The following is a 22,907-nucleotide window of genomic DNA, read 5'->3' as shown; positions in this document are numbered from 1 at the left end:
CAGTCTGAAAGCAGACACTTTTTTTCCTCCCAGTTGTGTCTGAGAGACAGTTTTCCTCCATCTGATATCCTATCTGACCATGTTTCTCACGCACACACAGCCTCAGGGTCTATAAGAGCCACCAGGACCAGGTCCGGGCTTCAGACAGATCCAGCAGACGGCTCAGCATGGGTAAGACTGCATCCTTCACTGACTTTACTACCTGTCTGTTTCTACTAAACATAATCAAACAAACAGCTAATTACCTCTGACCGTGTCACTGTACTGTAAAAATATAGAGTTATGGGAGTTTCAGTTGCTTTCACGCTGTGCTCCTCAAAGAGAATCAGACGGTGAAACACGTGTTTTTACAGCCTGGTGTATGATTAACTCCTTTATGACCATGATGAAGTATAACTCTGTTATCATGGACAGGTTGGGTGTGAGTTGTTTTAATGTGATAAAAGTCACTATTATACAATCACAGATTTAAATTCTAAAGCAGTTTATTTTTCCTCTTTATACATTTATTATCCTTTTCATACTAATATAACTTACATTTAAATTTGTAGATCTCTTCTTGTCTTTTTTCAGTAAAATGTAATTTATTGCACTTAAAGAGAAAAGTGACATCTGAATCTTTCATGAACAGAAACAAAAAATCTCTCTTTGGATTTCATTTATAGAAGCTGACTGGTAAACAGGTTAACTCTTCTGATATATGACATTTTTCTGGACCTGTTTGGTGCAGGGGCGGCATTATGGGTGGGCCCAAAGGTCCCAGGCCCACCTGAAGCTTTTCTTATAATTTTTCATATTTTAAAAACTGGTGAATTCTTTTCACTTTATTTTTCTTTTGTTAGCATTAGATGCTCTGTCTTTGTAAAAAGAGCCGTGTTTTTTAGCCTGCTGGGAAAAAAAAAGTTGTGAACATTCATCTTCATGTGGGTGGGATCAAGACATTATTTTGGGAAGACTGTAGATTTTTATTCATTTTATGAACCATGGTTAATGTCTATTCTCTTACAGCTTATAATGCAGAAAAATGCTAATCAAAGATGAAAACAGCGACCAAATCTGTTTTAAAACCACACATAGTAACATTGGTATCCTGTTAGTCATTTTTATTAATTGAATTAATGAGCAACATAATTTTGTAGCTTAAAGCCCAACCAAAATTTGTCTGGGCCACCCAGATCTGAAATCCTGGCTCCACCCCTGGTCTGGTGACTGACTTTTTTTTTCTCTAATGAAGGTTAATGAGATTTAATTTATCGTATATTTATCTTTGCTCTGAGCTTCTTTCAGCGCAAACTGCAGAAATGTTTCACAGGAAGCTGATTACAAGAAACCCAAAGAGAAACCTCTGTCCCGTTTGTGAGTTTGAAATAATCGATGAAGTGTCAGACTTTTATCAACCCTTTCCTGACAGACTTCTGTTGTTCAGGTCAGATATTTAGTAGGACTTCAGCGCTCAGCTGGTGAAGACAAGCGCAGGAAGCTGTCTGTCATGTTTGTTGTGTCTGTTGTGTCCACCGTGTCTGTCATGTCTGTGGTGTCTATTCGATGTCAAGTAACTACGTAAAAATACTTTCTTACCTTACTTAAAGGTCCCATATTATGCAAAAATCACTTTAAGTCTTTAAGTGAAATTTGTGGGTCTTGGTCTTTCCTCCCAGCCCACGAAATGTGATATTTAATGACAAAACCTGTACTTAGTAGTGCTTGTGAATGTAAAATCCTGACCTAAAACGAGCTGTTTGGATTTTGGGGATTTGTCAACGTCAGCGATTCCCTTTTTTGACCAATCAGCAGCAAGTTTGACCTGATCCACCGGTCCACCGGAGCAGATACCCCCGAACACCCTCACTGCCCACTCCCCTCCCTGCTGCTGGAGAGATTTCTCCAGCAGCGAGGAGGAGAATTCCGAAGTTGAAGAGCCATCACTGCTCTGTTTTTGGCTGTAAACAGCCACATAGTTCCATGCACAAGCTTCCCATCTCGTAAGAAGACAAGTCTAGGAGGCTAGATTTCATTTATCAAGGAAATGTGCCAGGATGCTAACTGTAGCTGCGGTTAGCCTGTTGATTTAGCCTGTAATGTTACGGTAAACGAGCTTCACTGTTTTCTAAACATTGTGCACTCGGAGCTCGTGGCGCCGCTCTCAGTGACGCTGAAGAGCGCGGCGGTATCAGCGGTGACTAATTTACATATGAAGGTCAGGCCCACTAAATCAGAGCGTTCTGAACAGAGGGGCTATGAGAGCCTGGAAACAATGCTGCTGTGCTTGATTTATTGGCTTTTTGGACCAAAACATGTTACAAACCATTTCATGAAGACATCAATGATGCATATTAAACTGCAGATAAGGAGCATAATATGGGACCTTTGAGTAAAAATCTGGGGTATCTATATTTTACTTGAGTAATTATTTTTTAGCCGACTTTTTACTTCTACTCCTTACATTTTCAGGCAAATATCTGTACTTTCTACTCCACATGTTTTAGAAATAGCTTCGCTACTCCAGTTTCATTCCAGCTTGTCATCATTCAAAAAGATAAGCACCAAAATAGTGAAAAGCTATCCTGAAATCGCACAATCCAGAAAAGTGAATTTGACTGTGGATGGATGAGATGTATAAATGTAATACCATTCTAACACCCTATTGGTTTGTACAGGATCGATCAGACTTGCACATGACACAAATCACGCCACACTTCAGCAACAACATAACAGACACATGTTGCAGAGTATGAAGATGACCGTGGTAGAGACTCAGGAGGGGGGACGAACTATATGAACTATAGGCCCCTGTAGCACAGTCTCAGCTTTTAACCTTAAGGGCATTTTCTCTTCCTTTAAGTTACTTTAACTTTAACTTGAAATCAGAACTTTTACACTTTTACTTAAGTAAAAGCTTGAGTTGATACTTCAACTTTGACAGAAGCCTTTTTAAACTCTAGTATCTATAGTTCTACTTGAGTAATGAATGTAATTACTTTTGATACCTCTGCTGTGGTGTCTGACAAGTCTGTCATGTATGTCTGATGTGTCTGTCAGTCATGTCTGTTGTGTAATACGTGTCTGTGACACTAAAGCTCTTCTCTGTTGATGTTTGAAGCCATGTTTCAGAGGCGTATGCAGGGCTGATTCTGCTCTTTGCTTCTTGTATCTCTACTTCTGCTCATGAATTTCATGTCCATCTTCGGTGACACACATATTCCACAGTTTACATAAGACATGAACATAGTCTCTGTGAAGACTCCCGTGTGTTTCTGAAGCAGAGTAATGAAGCCCATCGCTGACCAGGGGGGCATGATGGAAATGTTGAACACAACCTAACATTTGCTAAGTTAGGATGAGGCAAAGAGACCGACCTTTAGCCTTCTCACAAACCTCACAAAAACAGCAAGTTATAATAACTCCTCCCCCGTTCAGTGTCCTGGTAGAGAAATGATCTTTTCAGACCAAAATCATATTTTGAAGCAGGCTGTAAACATGTTTATTTCTGCTGTAAATATCAACTTTTTGAATGGGTGTGTATATAGTTTCTGGTGTTTCTGCGCACAGCCTCTAGTGGACACTTCAGGAACTGCAGTTTATAACACTTCAGCATCAGCTGAATAAGATAAGACTGGATTGCTGTGTGTGTCTTTGTGTGTGTGTGTGTGTGTGTGTGTGTGTGTGTGTGTGTGTGTGTGTGTGTGTGTGTGTGTGTGTGTGTGTGTGTGTGTGTGTGTGTGTTTGAAGCTCAGAAGACAGTCCTGATCGTGTACGCTCATCAGAGTCCGGGTTCATTCAACGCGGCGGTGCGAGATGTGGCCATAGAGGAGCTGAGGGAGCAGGGCTACAGAGTCCTTGTGTCGGATCTTTACGCCATGAAGTTCAGGGCTGAAGCCACGCGGGATGACATCACAGGTGACATTACAGTCTCTATTTCTGTGTTTTGATTGTTTTAATAGTCAAAGAGCATAAAATAAGACTTCCTTTAGTCAAATAAGAGTATGATATATAGAGCTTGCTTTGTATTCTGGGAAAAGTTGTCTTGAATAAAGAGGATCTGCTTCCCAAACAATTATAAGCCTTGGTAAAAGTCATGTCCCCATGACAGTGGGCGCTAGTGCTCATGGGAAACAGAGTCTTTCTTTACCCAGACAAACACTAGCTTTTCCAGAAAGACCTCACAGCCCTTTAAAGGAAAAAAAGTTTGGTTTTTGTTCTGACCTGGTTTGTGTTGTTCAGGTGACCTGAAGAACTCTGAGCTCTTTCAGTACGGAGATGAAACGATGCACGCCTGGAAGAAAGGAAAACTCAGTGACGATATCGTAGCTGAGCATAGGAAAGTGGAGGAGGCGGAGCTTATCATCTTCCAGGTCAGAGGTCACTTAGATACTCGCCACTGAAGCAGATCAGAGAGGAGACTTTTACTATTTTACATCAACTTTTGGTGCCTTTACATGTGTGTGTGTGTGTGTGTGTGTGTGTGTGTGTGTGTGTGTGTGTGTGTGTGTGTGTGTGTGTGTGTGTGTGTGTGTGTGTGTGTGTGTGTGTGTGTGTGTGCGTGTGTGCACCTGTATGTGTGTAGTTCCCACTGTACTGGTTCAGTGTTCCTGCGATCATGAAGGGCTGGATGGATCGAGTGCTGACGCAGGGCTTCGCTTTCTCTCTGGAGCAGATGTACGACACTGGGATATTCAAGGTCCGTCACCCTCTTTAGGTCAATGAGATAAATACACACAGGGGTGTGCGTGTGTGTGTGTTTGGGGGGGGTCAAAAGATGACAAAGACAAAGATGATCCCATGATTCTTTGGTCTCTTTAGTGAACTTGAACCATGATTTCAGGATAAGAAGGCGATGCTGTCCTTCACCACCGGAGCCATACAGACCATGTTCAGACCTGACGGCATCAATGGGGACATCAACGTATCACTGTGGCCCATACAGGTCAGCAGCTCTCTCACACACACACACACACACACACACACACACACACACACACACACACACACACACACACACACACACACACACACACACACACACAATCACATAAAATGACTTTCCTTAGGCAGGGAAAGCAGCTTCGTAACATGTGGTGGCCATGACTTGCATCCTCAGAGTTTTAACCCTTTGACTTTCACTTTTTAAATGCAACTGATATGAAGTCTATTTAATTTCTAACCCTTAAACATTGCATTACAAAAAAGAAAATTCTCCATATTGGTTTATGTTGTTAAAGCACCAAAATCAGAAACCACAAAAATCCGAAGAATTATTTCATGCTGTAGAGGTGACTTAATCAGGGTTTATTCAGTTCAACATACTTTTAATGAGATAAAACCATTTAAAAAGTGCTCCTCCAAACAGTTGAGCAGCAATTTAAAAGGTTAAAGTCTTGTACTGGTCTGTCCTGTCACTGGGCCGGACTCCAACTTCAGGTCAACAAAAAGTCACCATGAGGAAACAGGCTCTGAAACCAGCTAACATACCTCGCTATCAAACCTGTGCTGTTTGTCCTCTGAGGGCTACCATAGATTTTCACTCACTCTCTTTCTCTTTGCTGTTTCTCTCTCTAACGTCCAATCAGAACGGGACCCTGCACTTCTGCGGCTTTCAGGTCCTGGCTCCTCAGATCTTCTGGAGTCCAGCGCACTGCCCCCTAACCGTGCGGACCGCCATGCTGGATGGATGGCGCGAGCGGCTGAAAGGACTCCTGGAAGAGCAACCTTTGACCTTTGCCCCCTGTGAGCTCTTTGACCTCAGCTTCAAGGGTGGGTTCATGATGTGGCCCGAGGTGAGGAAGGAGAAAGAGGCACTGCCTTTCGGCCTCACCACGGGACACCACCTGGGAAAACCCCTGCCCCCTGACAACCAGATCTCAGCTCAGTCCACCAAAGAGAGTGGTGCCAAAGCAGACTGCAAGAAGTAGATCCATCCCACTGGACACACACACACACACCTGTTCAGATTAACACACACTAGAATATGAAGGATTGTAATTATGTACTGAAGCTGAATTAAAACAGTTTTAATATAAAACCTTAACTCTTTTTTTCTCACACACACACACACACACACACACACACACACACACACACACACACACACACACACACACACACACACACACACACACACACACACACACACACACACGTGTAAAGCTATAATATGAATGATAGTGTGTGGGTGGTAATGGGGAGCATTTACAGTAGTGGCACAGCCCCCTTGCAATCTGATTGGTCATCACAGGTGTGATTACAAAAATCCTCCCATCTGATTGGCTGATTGGCCGGGACGTCAATCTGGCATATATATTCTGACTGCTATCAGAAAGCAGCATAACAGATTTGGTCACACACTCAATATTACATATGTATAGGACAAAATGAGCCCAGTGACATAATATATATCAGTTTGTCCACAAGGGGGTGCCAAAACCAATTCATTCTAATTAAATTTTCCATTTTTGCTGAGTTGTCCAGCTGTCTATAAAAGAAGTTGGGTTATTTATGTTAGAAAAAGCTGCATTTGGTGGCATACAGGAAAAGATAAGGGTAACCACTTTCTTCACTTTCTTCTTTAAGCAGATTTAAATACCTAAACTTTAAGATGTGTGACACTGAATATTAGACATTCAAGTAGATTTAAGTCGTAAAACAATCTCATAACACTAAAACTTTAATCTCATAAGTAAAAATATACTTGAACATTATTATGTTAATTTTTGTAGCATAACTGCTTTAACTTTTTTATATACAGAGTTATTTTCAAAGTCATACTTTTTCATTCCTTTTTTTCCTATGGTCAGCAGGATTCATTGCTGTTTTTAACCTTTTTTTTTTTTGTTAATTAGAAAGTTGCTGCACTCAGTCATTAAGTCTTTATTATCCCAGGGTCGTCCTTTCCTTCTTTTAAATTGTTTTTCATGAAGTTTCCTTTGAGCTCTTTTGCATATCAACTCTGTATCTATCAAGAAAACCAGCCTCCATGAAGCAGAGAGGCCCAGAAACAGAAGTCCATAACATGGGTCACTGCTCTATGCTGCCACCTGCTGGCAAAGATCAGTTACCGTCTGGCCTCTTACAAGGCAACAGCATCACATTATTTTTTTTTATCCTGTTTTGTTTTTGTCTTTTAATAAAAACTAACACTCCCAAATTTCCACACAGCTTTGTAAATGGTTATTTAAATGTCTTATGTTATCACATCAGCCAATCAGTAAAGCTTTCACATCTGGACCTCTGAACACTGCCAGGATGACAGGACAGGATAAACTGCATATAATAATAAATCTTTATTGCAGACACAGGTCCATATACAAAAAACAAACAAACAAACAAACAAAACAGACATAAAAGTAGGCAGTAATATATAAAAAGATGCCGAGATACACAAGGTACAGGTTATAGAGCTATTAGAGTTTATATATCCTATTACACTAATGTCACCTCAGCTTAGAAGCAAATCTATAGCAGCTTTTCTTTGGGCATGTCTTGTGAGATGTTCCAAGATGGCACCTTTCTGATAAAGGATTTCTTGTACCATAAAGGGTGTGTCTCTGTCACTGTGTCAAGAGCTTAACTCATGCATGTAAAGTCCAATCTGCTTCAAATTGCACATATCTTTTCAAGGTCCACCTCCTTACACATCCAATCATTAAACGCAGCCACCAGCATAGGGCTACTCTCTGAAAACACTTTGTATAACTTTTCAAAAACACTGTCAAGACTGCACCAAATTGAACACACACTCTAACATCGTGCAAGTCTGATGTCATCTATATATGAGTTTTAGTAATAGGAATAGCGTAACCTATTGTGGACAAGCAGTTTTTACGTTTATGAATACCTTTTTAAAGTTTCAACGAATCCTGATTCCCTTAAGATCTCAAATCAGCTTTACTGCTGATGATAACTACATATCAGCCAGTGCCAAATGTAGTGGTCAAAAGCGGTGTACTTGATGAATTATTATTATTATTATTATTATTATTTATTATTATTATTATTATTATTATTATTATTATTATTATTATTATTATTGTTATTATTGCTGTTGTTTTCTTTCTTTCTTTCTTTCTTTATTTATTTATTTATTTATTTATTTATTTTTATTTATTTATTTATTTATTTTATTTATTTATTTATTTTTTTATCAGACAGTCTGAGGTAAGAGGCCTCAGACTCTGTTTGAGGTTCTGTTTATGTTCCTCATACAGAGGGGGGACCGGAGGTAGGACCAGAAATTGCCGAAAGGGAACCATGCCAGAAGGTCACCATGAAAATGAACAGATCTGCAAAAACAAGACAGATAAAGACAACAGCGCATCAATTTAAAACATAATAAGGTGGATAGCGCAGTTTAATTTTTGTTATTAAAGCAAGAAAATGAATCGTGGTCCTCTTTGTTTGTGTCGCTCCCCCCTCCTCCTCGCAGCGGAATGGAACAGTCCGTGTCTGTGAAGAGGAGATCGTTGTTGGTTGTTTTGATCGAGTGTTTGGAGCTTTAACTTGGTGTTTCCTGAACCCCGAGAGCTGACTGTAAAAGTAGACTACACAGAAATCACCCTGACACTTTCACTCATCTAAAGTCGAGTTTATAACCTGCTGCATCGAGCGGAAAAGGCCCGGACACGGCAAACATGAAATGGATGTTCAAAGAGGATCACTCGCTGGGTAAGGGAGGAGGAGGTGTTGTTCTGATGGAGCTGATAAAACATCTACGCAGTTAATTTTTATGAAGAGAAAGCGGTCACACTGCAAGTTGAGGGTAATGTGTTTCAGATTTAATCTGAACAGTATGACTTTAACGATCCTCAGGCCCACCGACAGGCCTGTCCGAGAGGCTTTGTTCAGAGGAGGTTTAGCTCTGATCTGCGTCGAAACAAACCTGTAATAAATCAAATGTTCACGTCAGTTCATGTAAAAGTCAGATGACTCACCTCCACTCTGAAGGACAGGTGTGTGATCGCTGTGGATGATCGGTTAATCGTGTCTTTGCTTGGTGGATGAGCTGCTTTGAGGCTGATGGAGGGTATTGTGACTTAAAGCTGCTGATCCTTCATCCTGTATCGATTCACAGCGATCAGTAGGAGAAAACCGTTTATATCTGTCTGTTAAAGGACACAGACATGCTGTCAGTTATTCTCTGAAGGCCTTGGGGGAACCAAACAGCAGCTCTGGCTCAGCAACAATGGGCCTACAGCCTGGTAATCTGTACACAATAAATTCTTAGGCTAAAAGCTATTTCTGTTAATAACTGTACTTATTTTTATAAACTTTTAAGACCAAGAAACTAACTGTACAGAGATACAAACACTCAGAGGCCAAAGTGACCCCTCAAAACATCAAAAGTATAGTGCTCATATTAGGGAAAATAGGATAACATAAACCTCAAAGCTCATGTCAAACAAAATCCTAAAACCTGATTCAGACATCAGGGATAATTGAAGAACTTTAACTCTTTATAACTTGTATTAACACCTAAAAACTCCTAATAACTCGAAATAACTCCTTATAACTCTTTTTAAACCAAACTAATAGTCTGTTGACAAGCTAGCTGAAGTTAGCAGCCAGTTTTGGTGTAAAGACTTCATTACCCACAAACCCCTCTGCTTCCTCTTAGAAAGAGGATGTAGCTGTACAGACAGGAGCTGATTGTTTGAGGTTAGACTGCAGCTGATCTTTGTTCTTCTTTTCAGTCAATGTTGATTTTGTTTTTGACATTAAAATTAAAAGAAGCGGAAACTTATGATGTCTGAAGAGCGCTTTTTAGTCTCCAACATTAATTTGGAGTTACTAAAATAAGCACATCCTTCTTCTTTTTTTGTTTGTGTGTATGTGTGCCATTCATAAAGGTGATTTTTGTATTAATTAATAAATGTAATGTAGAGAGACTGAAAGAAGCCCATTTTCAGCTTTTTACTGCAAAGTCAACAGGCTGGTTTCATATGAAGTGTGATCAGGTGACTCTTGCTGTTATCGGCTTTAGACCAATCAGAATCCAGTATTGAACACTGCTAGGTGATAAGATTCTTTAACATATATTCCCACAGCTGTGGCCTTGAATTATACAATTTCATTGATTAACCAATGATTTTATAAAAAAAAAAAAAAAAAAAAGGAACACTACACTTGTGAAGAAAAAGAATACAGATATGTGCTCATGTTTCCGGTGAATACTTTACACAAAACCACCTTTTACAGTCATAATAATTACATTAATTATTAAATAATACAAAAAATACATCCAATACACAGGTAAGGTGCAAGACGATATGATTACAGCAAAAAAAAAAAATCTTGCATTGTTTTTAAGTAGTGCTACAGGTGTCCAATACAGGGCTCTGAAATCTCTCATGTTATAAGTCAATAAAGACATGACACGTATCATATAAAAAAAATAATATCAAAATCAAGGTACATAAAAATGTATAAGTGCACAATAAGGGACCTGAAAGTAAACAAAAGACATGCAAGACATGTTTTGTAATGGTTTGTTCAAGGTGAGAAGGTACATATTGCTTTCTCCTTTTCCAGAAATGATAAAAAAAAATTCCCCCACATCTCCTTTAATCAGCTGTGTTTACCTTTGGACATATAAGTGAGTTTGTCAATACAATCACTTTAAGTGGGATGCACGATAGCCCAATTGTTGTTGCTGCCTGACAGTAAGTGTTTCCATGTTCCCTTTCTTCATGCGTGAGTTCTCTACGGGTACTCCGGCGTCCTCCCATAGTCCAGAAACGAGCTCATCAGGTTAATTGGTGATTCTAAATTGCCTTTTGGTGTGAGTTTGTGTGTGAAGGGTTGTCTGTCTATGGAAGGAAATAAGAACTGTGTGTTTTATTAATATTAACTTATAGAAGTGTTGCTTTTTGTCTTCCAGAACATCGATGCATAGAGTCCGCCAAAATCCGCAACAAGTACCCTGACAGGGTCCCAGTGAGTCTCTCAGCTCATACAGACTGTCTGTTCTGTAAATATTAGCAGCAATGTTTCTGTCCTGTTACAGCTGACGTACTGTCTCTACCTTTGTGTGTGTGTCAGGTGATAGTGGAGAAAGTGTCGGGCTCACAGATCACTGACATCGATAAGAGGAAGTACCTGGTCCCCTCTGACATCACGGTGGCTCAGTTCATGTGGATCATCAGAAAACGCATCCAGCTGCCCTCGGAGAAGGCCATCTTCCTGTTCGTGGACAAGACCGTGCCTCAGTCCAGGTGAGGAACAGGGTACCAGGGTCTCAGGCTCACATTGGAAGGCAGATCCATCAACATGCTTACCTCAGAAAAGTGATGTTTTCTCATGAAGGACATGGAGACAGACATGAGACCAGGTCACATTATCAGAAATGTTTTTAACCTGTGAGAGGTTTCTCTGGTAAAATAGGATTCTGAGCCAAATCATGAGCGCGCAGTCCTCGTGGAGCCTGTGGTTAAAACACACAAGAAAATTCAGCATCATCCATCTTACAGAGCCAGGGTCAGCATCACAGAGTGAGGCTAATGTTAGCAGAGCTAGCTCCAGCAGCAGGTTGTCCTCCTCATGCCTTAATGTCTTTTCTGCCTCCTTGTGTTCGTGCTGCGTCCTCAAAAGAAGTTTGATGACAGGAGTCGTTGACGTTAGCCTTCTCTCTGCTCGCCTTCCAGCATCACGATGGGACAGCTGTACGATAAGGAGAAGGACGAGGACGGCTTTTTATACGTGGCGTACAGCGGAGAAAACACCTTTGGTTTTTAAAGGAGGAGCCATGACGGTGATATCACCGCCCACATCCAATCACAGCCCCTGGAGACACGTCAGGAAACCCCACAGAGATTGATGAAGAAGCAGCGAGCGCTCAGCTGGATGGAGGGGATGGAGAGCTCGTTGCGCTGGTTCAGCCCTCTTAAAAGATCCATAGCTTCAGTTGTGTATAGTGTGTTGTATCTGAGTTGTTGTTTGTGTGACGTTGTGATCGGAGTGCTTTTAGGAGGACCTTTGATTTGTTTTGGTTGTTTTTCACGTTTGAAATGAAGGCTTGAATGAGTTTTTGCTTTTAGTTCTGCTCTCCTCTTTGATATTTAAACAGATCTTTAATTTAATTATTTGAATTGAATAGGACGACCTAACCAATAAAAAGATGAAAATTCAAACTGACTTTGGGTTTTTTAACACCAAGAATCTGTTTGTCCAACTTCATACAGTTCACACAGAATCCAAAAAGAGTACTGGATCTCTGGAGGTCGACTCGTAGCCTTGAGGCTGTCCATGCTCAGACTACTCTACTTCGTTTGATAACTTGGTCTGATAACTGTATTGTCCACACCTCCCTCAGGTGGGTCTGAATACAAATCACAGGAGCTTTTGCTTGAAGCACAATCATTTGTCACAGTTTTGATGACGTGACGATCATTTTGTCCTGCGCATTTTACTAATCCTGTGAAGTTTGGTAAAGTTGGACTTTGCTTCTTCTCTGACTCTACATGTTCCCTGCAAAAACTGAAAACTGACCACGTGGTCGTGTCTTATTCTAGTTAAATTTGTCTTATTAATCTTCACCAAACTCAGCTGGCAAGTCCAGAAAAATGTTCAAACTTAAGATAAAAAACAGTTTATCTCCTTGATGGAAGACATCATTTTTTGTACAGAACTTAACAAAAACAGTCTTCAGTGCTGCAAAAAAATGAAATCTTATCAAGTGTTTTAGTCTTAACTTTGGTAAATTTTTTCTTGTTATACTTGAGATGAGCCACATTTAACTGCTCAGTCCTGAAAAATGTCTTGTTTTAAGTTGTTAAAAGACAAAAATAAAGTCTGAATTGCTTGTTACAAGTAAAAAAAATAAATCTGCCAATGAAACAAGAAAAATTTGTTTGAAACTCCAAAAATGTCTTAATACAAGAAACTTTTCTCTCTTTTTATTGGCAGATTTTTTTGACTTGTTCCAAGCAATTCAGACATTAGTTTTCTCTTAAAATAATCTGAAATCAGACATTTTTCTGGACTGGTCAGTTGAATGTGGCTCGTATTAAGTCTAAATAAGACAAAAACACCTGATATGTTTTCAGTTTTTCCAGTGTGACGTCATGAGTAGATTTTTTAAATCTTTACAGAAAGTCTAAACCTCATTTTTCTTTTCCAATATTTTGCATTTTTCTGGACTTGTCGGCTGAGTGTGGCTCATGTTGAGACATTTTTACAAAGTTAAAGGGAAACACTTGTTTAGATTTTTTAAATTTTATTTTATTGCAGTGTATGATTTAAATTTCAGACAGGAACATCTTAACTGAAGGTTTGGAGTGCAGACTTGTTACCTGTTTCAGGATCATGCAGCACTGAGGCAGGTGTGGAGTGTTTACAGCACCTCAAAAACTAAGGCCATGCCCACACGTAGCCTGGTATCTGGGAAACCACTTAAACTTTGATATGCTTAAACTCTCATTTGCACGAAACCAGTTTTAAGTCACTAAAATCAATGTTTTCTGAAATCGCCGGTTTCATGTATACAGCTGGAAAAAGAGTTTTTGGTTCCAAAGTGTCACAGCTGATTGACAGGGGTTTATTCTGATTGGCTGTCACAGGTTTCACATCTGAAAAACACTACCACATATGGGTTTGCCATGCAATAAGTCGCACTTATTGGGGGATTTGGCAGGTTAAGTGTGGATGAAAGTGTTTTTAAAAACCAATGGGGGGGGGGGGGTATTGCTTTTTTAAAATACCCAGCCACACATGTACAAGGTCTCAGACTGTGTTCTCATAGAGCAGAGGATGTTTTAAAACAAAAAGTTATCTTCACCCAGAGGACCAGGTCATCCTCTTTAAAAACTGTTGTTGTTGTTTTTAATAGTTTCGTAAAGTTATATTTTGGCTTTTATTTAGATGGGTTAAACTGAGTTTAAGTCCAGAATCATTCATTGATCGCACCTCTCCCTCCTGAAGCACCAACAGTAAACCGTACGTCTGAAGAGCTAAATGTGGTTTGGTTAATACAGATGAAACGGTTAGAGTCAGAGTTCCACTGAATATCATTTTTATTACTTCACAGTTTGCAGTGTTTTCACTTCCTCCTCTCTTCTCAGCACGGTCTGTGGGGGATTTAACCAGGAGCAGACTTCTCTAAAGGAGGATTCACAGTAAGACCACAGACCTCAGAGGTCTCAAGTCCAAATAAAAAGGCCTGTTCACAGAATTCATTCAGAAACTCGTTTACATATGGGTAATCTTCGATCATTTCTTATTTTCTAAACATTAAATTGTAGAAGTTATCTCCTTCTATGCTGCTAAACTTCAGTTCCCTGAGTGTCCACTAGTGTCAGGCTCAGAGAGTTTTTCTCTCTTCATGTCTTCTTTCTTTTTGTTAAACCTTTTATGTTTCGTTCTTCATGTTAAATGACTGATTTTTCTCTCGATCAGGTAAATCCACCTGTTGCACTTGTGGGGCTGATGATAAGACTTTTCCTCCGAAGGTTACAGGATTTAAAGCAGCGCTATTCAGTAAGCAACCCAAAAGCAGCTGCTAAGTGATTTGGGATTTGGGTCTGATGGGAAAAAATATCTTGTACTAACACGGACGAGTTCTTACAAAAATTCCAACATTGTAACATACAGTGGGGAAAATAAGTATTGAACATGTCAACTTTTTTCTCATCACATTTATTTCCAAAGCTGCAATTAAAACAAAATTTTCACCAGACAGTGGTATTAAGTCAAATAATCCACACATGAAAAGAAATCACAACATTCAGGTCCATAAATAATGATAATGGTGAATTAAGTACGATAACACAGGAAAAAAGTATTGAACAGGCTAACTGAGACTCATCTAATACTTAGTGGAGAAGCCTTTGTTTGCAATGACAGCTTCCAGACGCTTCTTGTATGTTTTAACTAATGGCCCACACTGCTCAGGTGTGATTTTGGCCCATTCCTCTGCACAGATTGTCTTTAAATCTGGAATATTCTTTGGTGCCCTCTGGTGAACCCTTTTCTTTAGTTAGTTCTCTCCACAAATGTTTAGTTGGATTGAAGTCAGGTGATTGACTAGGCCATTCTAACAGATTGATTTTCTTTTTTTGAAACCATCTGAGAGTCAACTTTGCCGTGTGCTTTGGATGGTTGTCCTGCTGGAAGGTCCAGCCACGTCTCATCTTCATCATGAATGGCAGCAGATTCAGATCAAGAATTTCCCCATACATGGATCCATTCATTGCTCCGTCAATTATATGAAGTTTGCCAACACCATGAGATGAGAAACAACCCCATGCCATGATGCTTCCACCTCCAAACTTCACTGCTGGTATAGTGTTTTTTGGCTGATGTGCAGAGCCATTTCTCCTCCAAACATGGTCTGTAGTATGACAGCCCAAAAGTTCAGTTTTGGTCTCATCTGACCAGACAACATTCTCCCAGTATTCTACAGGCTTGTCAAGATGTTGTTTAGCAAACTTTAAACCAGCTTCAACATGCCTTTTCTTGAGGAATGGAGTCTTGCGGGCTGAGCGTCCATAGAGGCAATGGCGGTGGAGAGCATTGCCTAATGTTTTCTCTGTAACAATTGTACCTGCTGCCTCCAAGTCTTTCTGGAGCACTTTCAGGGTGGTCCTTGGCTGGTTGAGTCCTCTTCTGACTATCTTTCTGACTCCCATGGTCAGAAATCTTCAAGGAGCTCCTGTGCGTGGCCTGTTGATGGTAAGGTGGTGCTTCTTCCACTTGTGAATAATGGCCCCAACGGTGCTGACTGGAATATTCAGGTGCTTTGATATAAGTCTGTAACCAGTTCCATTCTGATGCTGAGCAACAATCAGGTTGTGAATGTCTTCAGAGAGCACTTTGCCTTTACCCATCATGAGGTGTGTGGTATTTAACTGCTTGGTGAAAAAACACCTTTTTTATAGGACCATCAATTTGCTCTAGCCCAGCTGATGTTGGTTTGCACTAATTGGCAGTTCAAGTAATAATTACTGACAGATTTCAGGTGGTATGGTGCATTTCCTTGCCAAAGTATACAGCCTTTCCATGGTATGTTCAACACTTTTATCCTGTGTTATCGTACTTAATTCCACATAATAATTTTTTATGGACCTTGACGTTGTGATGTCTTTGCATGTGTGGATTATTTGAGTTAAAACTAATGTCTGGTAGAAATTTTGTTTGAGTTGCAGCTTTGGAAATAAATGTGATGAAAGATTACAATGTCCAAAGACACCACACCGAAAAACATGCTGCATTTAAGACAAACTTTCCCGAGGGATCTCATGGGGTAGCGGCTAAAATCATGTCTGTAGTCTGAAAGATACGGCCCGACATAATTTTTAATTGAATAAAGTTGATTTAGAGGGTCAGTGGGTCAGATGTAGAAGATGCGTTCTGTTCCTCTCTGTTTCCACTTCAGTCTATAACAGGAGAAATCAGAAGAACAAGAGTGTTTTTCCTCCTGAAGATGTTTCTCTTTGTTCTCAGAACGGCTGCGGTGAAGTTTACAGTGTTAACACAGGAGGAAGTGAAACCACTTGATGTCAAACAAATATGAGTACACTTCCACATCAGCCCCACTTCCCTTCCTTTGGTGGCACTGATGCTTAGTGGGCCTCCTCTTCTTCTTCTGTTCCAAGTGCTTGGTTTTTCAAAGTGTTTCTGCCTCCTGCGCGTGTGCGAAAATGTCTTTTTAGACTTAATATGAGCCACATTCACCTGACCAGTCCAGAAAAATGTCTTGTTTTAAGGTATTTAAAGAGAAAAATTAGGTCTGAATTGCTTGTAACAAGTAAAAAAAAAATCTGCCAGTGGAACAAGAGAAAAGTTTCTTGTATTCTAGTTTCAAGCAAATTTTCTGGCAAACTTCTCTTGTTCCATCAGCAGATTATTTTTTCATTTGTTACAAGCAATTCAGACCTCTTTTTTGTATTTAAAAAATTGGAAACAAGACATTTTTCGGGGCTGATAAGTTGTAAGTGGCTCATATCAAGTGTTATCAGAAAATAAGATTTAAAATAAGACAAAAAAAATTGATAAGATTTCAGTTTTTTTGGAGTGTTTTCATCACCTTGGAAATGATCATAGAAAAAAACACAGAAAGCCTACAAGGACATAATATAAATTCTGACACATTGGGGGGTAGAATAAGATGCTAAAAATCAAGATAAAAAATAAATATCTCTGATTTCTTTTTTCTTGTGTACCAATTTTCCTTTTTTTCTGTCCATGTCATCACTTTAATCTGGTCTGGTCTTTAGTTTGTGCAAATGGCAGAAAATGTAAATGCTCAAATCACTTACGCCAACGTGTCTGCTGTTAAACAATAAACTAGGACGTCTTCAAGGTAAAGTATTTCAGGCTGAGTGGAACCACTTCAGCTTCTGAATGAACTACATCCACAACATTCACCGCTTCTCTCTCAACAACCTGAGGAATGAGCTTTTATTTTGAAATCCTGCAGCTTAAGAAACTAACAGTAACTGCTCTTTTGCTCTGTGTGTATTTTCATCACCTGTCAGTGCAGTCACAGCCGGATGCTTTGGATTATCAAAGATAAAACAGAGTATTCGAGAATCTGAGGCTCGGTGGGATCTTTCCATCTGAAGCAGAAGTTCTCCTCGGTGAATTTAATCTTCACAGAAACAGACGAGAATGAGAAAGAGGAACGGCTTCTTAGCTCATTCAAATTCAGTGAATTCATCTACATACTCACACACACACAAACACACACACCTACACATACATACACACACACACACACACACACACACACACACACACACACACAAACGAAGAGACCACTGCAACATTGATGTCAGGGACTTTCTGTCCCCCCTGGACCAAAAACTCCACTAGCTTAGCTTTGTTTGATGGATCATGACCATCCATCTTCTTCTGGATCACATTCAGAGGTTTCCAGTGGGGTTCAGGTCTAGAGCCTGGGCTGGGTCTTGATCTGGTCCCCTTTCTCCACAGCTTGCTGAGCGAGCTGTGTGTCATGGATCCTCAGAGTCCAGGAACCTGGTCCAAGCAGAGGGAGGCAGCTTTTCTTCCAGGATGACCTGGTTCATAGCTTCATTCAGGAGTCCTTCACAGAGATCTGGATCTGGCTGAGTCCAGCCTCACTGACGACCCCGAGATCCTCGCTGATCCTCTACCAAATCCCATTGTGAGTGTAAGACCCTGTGAATTGTTGGCTTCTCCAGGTTTCTGTCTAATTGTTGGAGAATCAGGTGTTAGGGAAAACTGGACTCGCCAGAGAAGAGGACCTCACTCCAGTCCTCTGGCCCAGACCTCTACAGGCTAGTTTTCTATGGTCCAGTCCTAAATAGTCCTGTCCTCTATGGTCCAGGCCTCTTTGGCCTAGTCTTCTATGGTTCTGTCCTCTAAGGTCAAGGATTCTATAGTCCAGACCTTATGGTCAAGTCCTCTATTATCCAGACCTCAATGGCCCAGTCCTTGTGGTCCAAACCTCTATGGCCCAGCCCCCTTTGGCCCAGTTCCCTGGGGTCCAGTCCTCAATGGTCCCGCCTTCTATGGCCCAGTCCCTTTTGGCCCAGTTCCCTGGGGTCTCGTCCACATCTCCCTTGTTCAGTCCTTTTATGATCTAGACCTCAATGGTCAAGACCTGCACAGTCCAGCCCTCCATGGTCAAGTCTTATATGTTCCAGTTGAAATGGTCCAGACCCTTTTGGCCCAGCTCCCTTGGGTCCAGATCTAAATGATCCATTCCTCCCTGGTCCAGTCCTTTTATGTTCTAGACCTCTATGGTCAAGTCCTCTATGGTCCAGTCGAAATGGTCCAGACCTCATGGGCCAGTTGAAATGGATTTAACATGGAGACAAGATAAGGAGTTTGATCTCATCTTGACCCACCATGAGTGCAGCTCTGGACCGGAGCGGTTTGGGCTTTGATATGAGATGAGGACTCAGGAAAAACTGAGCTGGATCGTTTTGTGTTTTGTGTTTTGTATTTTGTGTTTTGTATTTTGTGTTTTGTGGTTTGTTTCGTCTTTATGATCATGTTTAAGTGTATTGAGCCATATCATGGTTATGGTATCATGTGTTTTCATATGTTCTCATGTGTTCCCATCATGTCATACTATGATACCTTATTGGTTTGGTATCAGGTCACATGGTACCTCATAATGCCTTTCTGCTCATGTTGTGTCATATTTGCTGGTGTGTTATCTTGTGATGTGTATTTGTGTTGTATTGTGTGGTCCCATGTTTCAGCGTGGTATGGTAGATCCTTGGTGATGGTCTGGTTCTGAACACAGTCTGTCTGCTGAGGATCTGGTCCAGAGTTTAAAGACTTTCAGAAACTGTGAAAACATTAAAACCAGCTCTAAACATCCAGATCAAACTCCTGCAGCGCTGCAGCTGAAAACACGTCTGTGAGGACTGTTACAGCGCACCAACACCCCATGGATGTGGGGCTTCTGTGTGAGCAGGGGTCAGGGGGGGCATAGGGAGACCGGTTCCTCTGTAGAGCTCTTTGCAGAACGCTGATGCAGCGTCATGTTTCTGTGTAGTGAGGAAAGGAGAAAAAGAGGAGGAAGCTGAGCCTGTTTCTAAGAACAAAGTGACTGAATGAACAATGAGAGACAGCTGCTGAGACGATAAAAGGAGCAGAGAGCAGACTCAGACTCAGACTCAGACTCAGACCTGATCCTCCAACAGAAAGATGAAGACTCTGCTGATCCTCCTCATCCTCACCCTCAGCTGCTGCCTGCATCATGGCGCTGCAGGTCAGAGACTCACTTCTCTCCCCCTCTCTCTTTCTGTTAAATGTGTGTGTTTTTAATGTGCGTGTTTTTAACATGTGTGTGTGTGTCTCCAGGCACGATAGCTTTGGACGCTTTGTTGGAGGAGCCCTGCTGTGAGAATGTGACGGAAGTGATAATCCCTAAGGAAAGAGTGAGCAAGGTGACGGAGACTCCCAAACACTGCAGCATCCAGGCCATCATGTGAGTCAGACATGGATCATTCAGGTCCTCAGGTTCTCCAGGAAGTCCCCCTGTGGGTCTCTGAAACACCTGACACCGAGAGAACAGGGAGACAGACCAAGGGGAAGTTTTTTCTTAGGGCTGTACAGGTCGCCTCATGGTGGGTTAGGATGAGCTCAGACTCCTTCTCTGGTCTTCATGTTGGTCTCCATCCCATCCAGGTCTTTATGAAGCATCCTCAGATCATTTAGGGCTCCATGAGAAAATGCTGATTGATGGTTTTCATCAGAATCAAAGTGAATTTTAAAAGATTGACAAAAATTGGACAGTTTGAAAATGCTCCACTAGAGGGAGCCGCTCAGTTATCTTACACTTACACCTGCAAGTTAAGTTAATGATGCTGTAACCCTCTGGCTCATAATGGGTTAAAGCCATTTCCTCCTTAAGTCAATGATTTTTGTGAAGAAGAATCAGCCTGTGTCCAGATTTACTCTTGAAGTGCTTTATTCCTCTTAGGGCAAGGAAAAAGTTTTTTTTTGTTTGTTTTGTTTTGTTTTTCTTAAAATGTCTTTATTAGAAAAAGCACAGTTTCTTTCACTTTACACATAACTTTCAGTATCCATCAGACTTTCTACCAATTTCTATCAATCTTTTTATCTATCTTTATTTATTTAATTTACTTTCCTATTCATTTATTGATTGATTGATTGATTTGTTCCATTTCATTTTATTAATTTAATTTAATTTAATTTAATTTAATTTAATTTAATTTAATTTAATTTAATTTTATTTTATTTTATTTTATTTTATTTTATTTTATTTTTATTTCATTTTATTTTATTTTATTTTATTTTATTTTATTTTATTTTATTTATTTATTTTTTCCCCTCCGATCTTTTGGGACTAAGGAAAGACTAAATGCTCTCCCAGATTTTTTTTTTTTTTCTTATAGGTTGTTTCACTTTATACTTTAGAAAAAAAGTTTGAATGTTTATTTTTGTTTTTGTTTTGTTTTTTCCATGAAGTAATAGACATGCATCAGAGAGTTAAACAGCATTTCAAATAAAAACAACAAAAGTACATAGAGTTAAAATGTCTGAACATGTGTTAAAATGTTTCTCAAAGCAGAAAGAGAAATAATTATTCATTTGATTACCAAAAAGAAAAAAGGTTCAATTCATTTTAAAATGAATTTCATAAAGTCTGACCTCTTTCATGTCGTTCTTTTCTTACAGAGTCACCACCGTGTGCGAGAACAGGTTCTGTGTTGATCCGAACACCCGCTGGGCCAAGAGGCTGAGGAGAACCTGGAAGCCGTCACACGTCAAGATGTCCAAAGCTCTCTGTCCCAAAAAGGCTGAAAATGAGTCCCACTGAGCCCCGGATCTGTACAGGCATGAAGACTAGGAGCTTGGAGTCCACTTCTGTCCCTACAACAGATTGTTTCTACTCCTAACCATCCATCAGAGCTGCTTTAGGGATGAGAGGTGGTCCAGCCTGTGTCTGAACAGGATGTTACTGTGAAATGTTAAACATGTGCAGCTCTGTCAGTGATTTTATGTCTGTTATCAACCTTTCTAAATAAAAGCTGTATTTTTGTACTCATGGTTGTGTTTGTGCTTTATTTTGAAGCTCAGGTCTATCTCACTTTAGCTTTTTAATCTTTAAAACAGAGAAGATCACAGCATTAAAGGGACAAACGCCTCAGATTATGTTCTTTAGCAGCAGACATAGTTTAGTTAGGCTGGTATACTGTGGAAAAACTGGCAAAATAAAGTTAAACTGTGATTGAAGGATTCTGTCAAATAATCACGGTGGTGTGGCTTCGATTTCACTCCAAATAGATCGTGTAACAGAAAATGAGACTGCAAAAGGCATAACTAATGATTGTACAATTATCCACAAGGGGGAGTTTCTACAGAAACAAACATGACCTGGAATTAAGTGACCAGACCTTTTTTTTTCTCTTAAAAAGTGGTCTTGTGGCTCGACTTGCCCCAGCTTAGGGGTACGTTGATCCAGGTCGGAGAGTAAATTAAAGCCAGCAATTGACCAATTTGCTTTTTTCCATTTGCAACCTGAGCGTAATTTTAAATGATCCTGAAAGAAACTTTAGGTTCAATTTAACACAGCGTTGCACATGACAAACACAAACACACTTCTCAAAATGTGAGTAACATTAATAAAGCTTGAGTTTTGATTCTTTATTAGCTCAGACTTCAAAATCAACAACTTTCTACTCCACATTTAAATAGGATGCTAAGGGACATGACCAGGTGTCACTATTAAGCCCTGTTTCCACTAAGCGGTCCAGTACGGATCAGTACAGTTTGGTATGGGTCTGATCGGTAAATCCTGATCCTGTTTGCAATTCCACAACCAATCGTGCCCTCCTTTGTAAGCTAGATGCATAAAAAATATGTTTGACTGGTTTGAACTTGAACATCTGTCATTTCCTCATTGTCCGAAAAAGGTTACTCTGTGATAAGAAAGAATGGTATGGCACCAACCTGACTAATAAACCATGAATCACGTTTTAGCTGTAAGATGTCCAAGTTGTTTCAATTGTGGAGCCCCGGTTTGACAAACACTGTTTAAATATGAAGGGCAGTCTCAGTAACATGTGACTGACACCATCTGACAGGGTTTACTCCACTCCACACCTGCTGAACCACTTTTACCCCACAGCCAACATTTTGGACAAGATGACCTAGCTTAGCATTTCAGGCTAAACTTTAGTTGAATGGTTCACGTGGTTTAATATGCTGGAAAATCAAGTTAGTCTGTTTACACTGACTAATACTAAACAATAACATTGAAACTAATATATCTAATAGTATATCACCAAGGATGCAGTATTCATTTTACAATAGCATCTGGCCCTCATAGGGTCCACAGAAAGGAATTTGGCCCTTGGACGAGCTAAGCTGATGGCCCCTGACCAAAGAGACCAGCTGAGGATTGACTAACGAACCAGTGCCTTCCACACATCGATGGATGATCACTGCACACATCC

At 40.2% G+C, this 22,907-nt stretch overlaps 2 protein-coding genes across 2 annotated transcripts; both read left to right on the top strand.

Moving 5' to 3' along the window:
* The first annotated feature begins 37 nt into the window (after positions 1–37).
* nqo1 (NAD(P)H dehydrogenase, quinone 1) lies at positions 38–5,965 on the top strand. The gene is made up of 6 exons (XM_074666909.1): positions 38–171; positions 3,730–3,897; positions 4,222–4,352; positions 4,565–4,678; positions 4,823–4,924; positions 5,568–5,965. Exons 1-6 carry the CDS (start codon positions 168–170, stop codon positions 5,907–5,909), a joined length of 861 nt encoding a protein of 286 aa, XP_074523010.1. The 5' UTR covers positions 38–167; the 3' UTR covers positions 5,910–5,965.
* A 2,650-nt stretch (positions 5,966–8,615) lies between these two features.
* On the top strand, positions 8,616–12,119 carry LOC141788357 (gamma-aminobutyric acid receptor-associated protein-like 2). The gene is made up of 4 exons (XM_074667288.1): positions 8,616–8,658; positions 10,871–10,926; positions 11,032–11,204; positions 11,634–12,119. Exons 1-4 carry the CDS (start codon positions 8,625–8,627, stop codon positions 11,722–11,724), a joined length of 354 nt encoding a protein of 117 aa, XP_074523389.1. The 5' UTR covers positions 8,616–8,624; the 3' UTR covers positions 11,725–12,119.
* The last annotated feature ends 10,788 nt before the right edge of the window (positions 12,120–22,907 follow it).

This window comes from Halichoeres trimaculatus, unplaced genomic scaffold, assembly GCF_033239565.1.
Source record: "Halichoeres trimaculatus isolate MK-OKI-2021-1 unplaced genomic scaffold, fHalTri1.1 fHalTri1_scaffold_3, whole genome shotgun sequence".
NCBI classification, from domain to species: domain Eukaryota; kingdom Metazoa; phylum Chordata; class Actinopteri; order Labriformes; family Labridae; genus Halichoeres; species Halichoeres trimaculatus.
The sequence above is the reverse complement of the archived record's forward strand: the minus strand, read 5'-3'. Positions and strand labels throughout refer to the sequence as shown.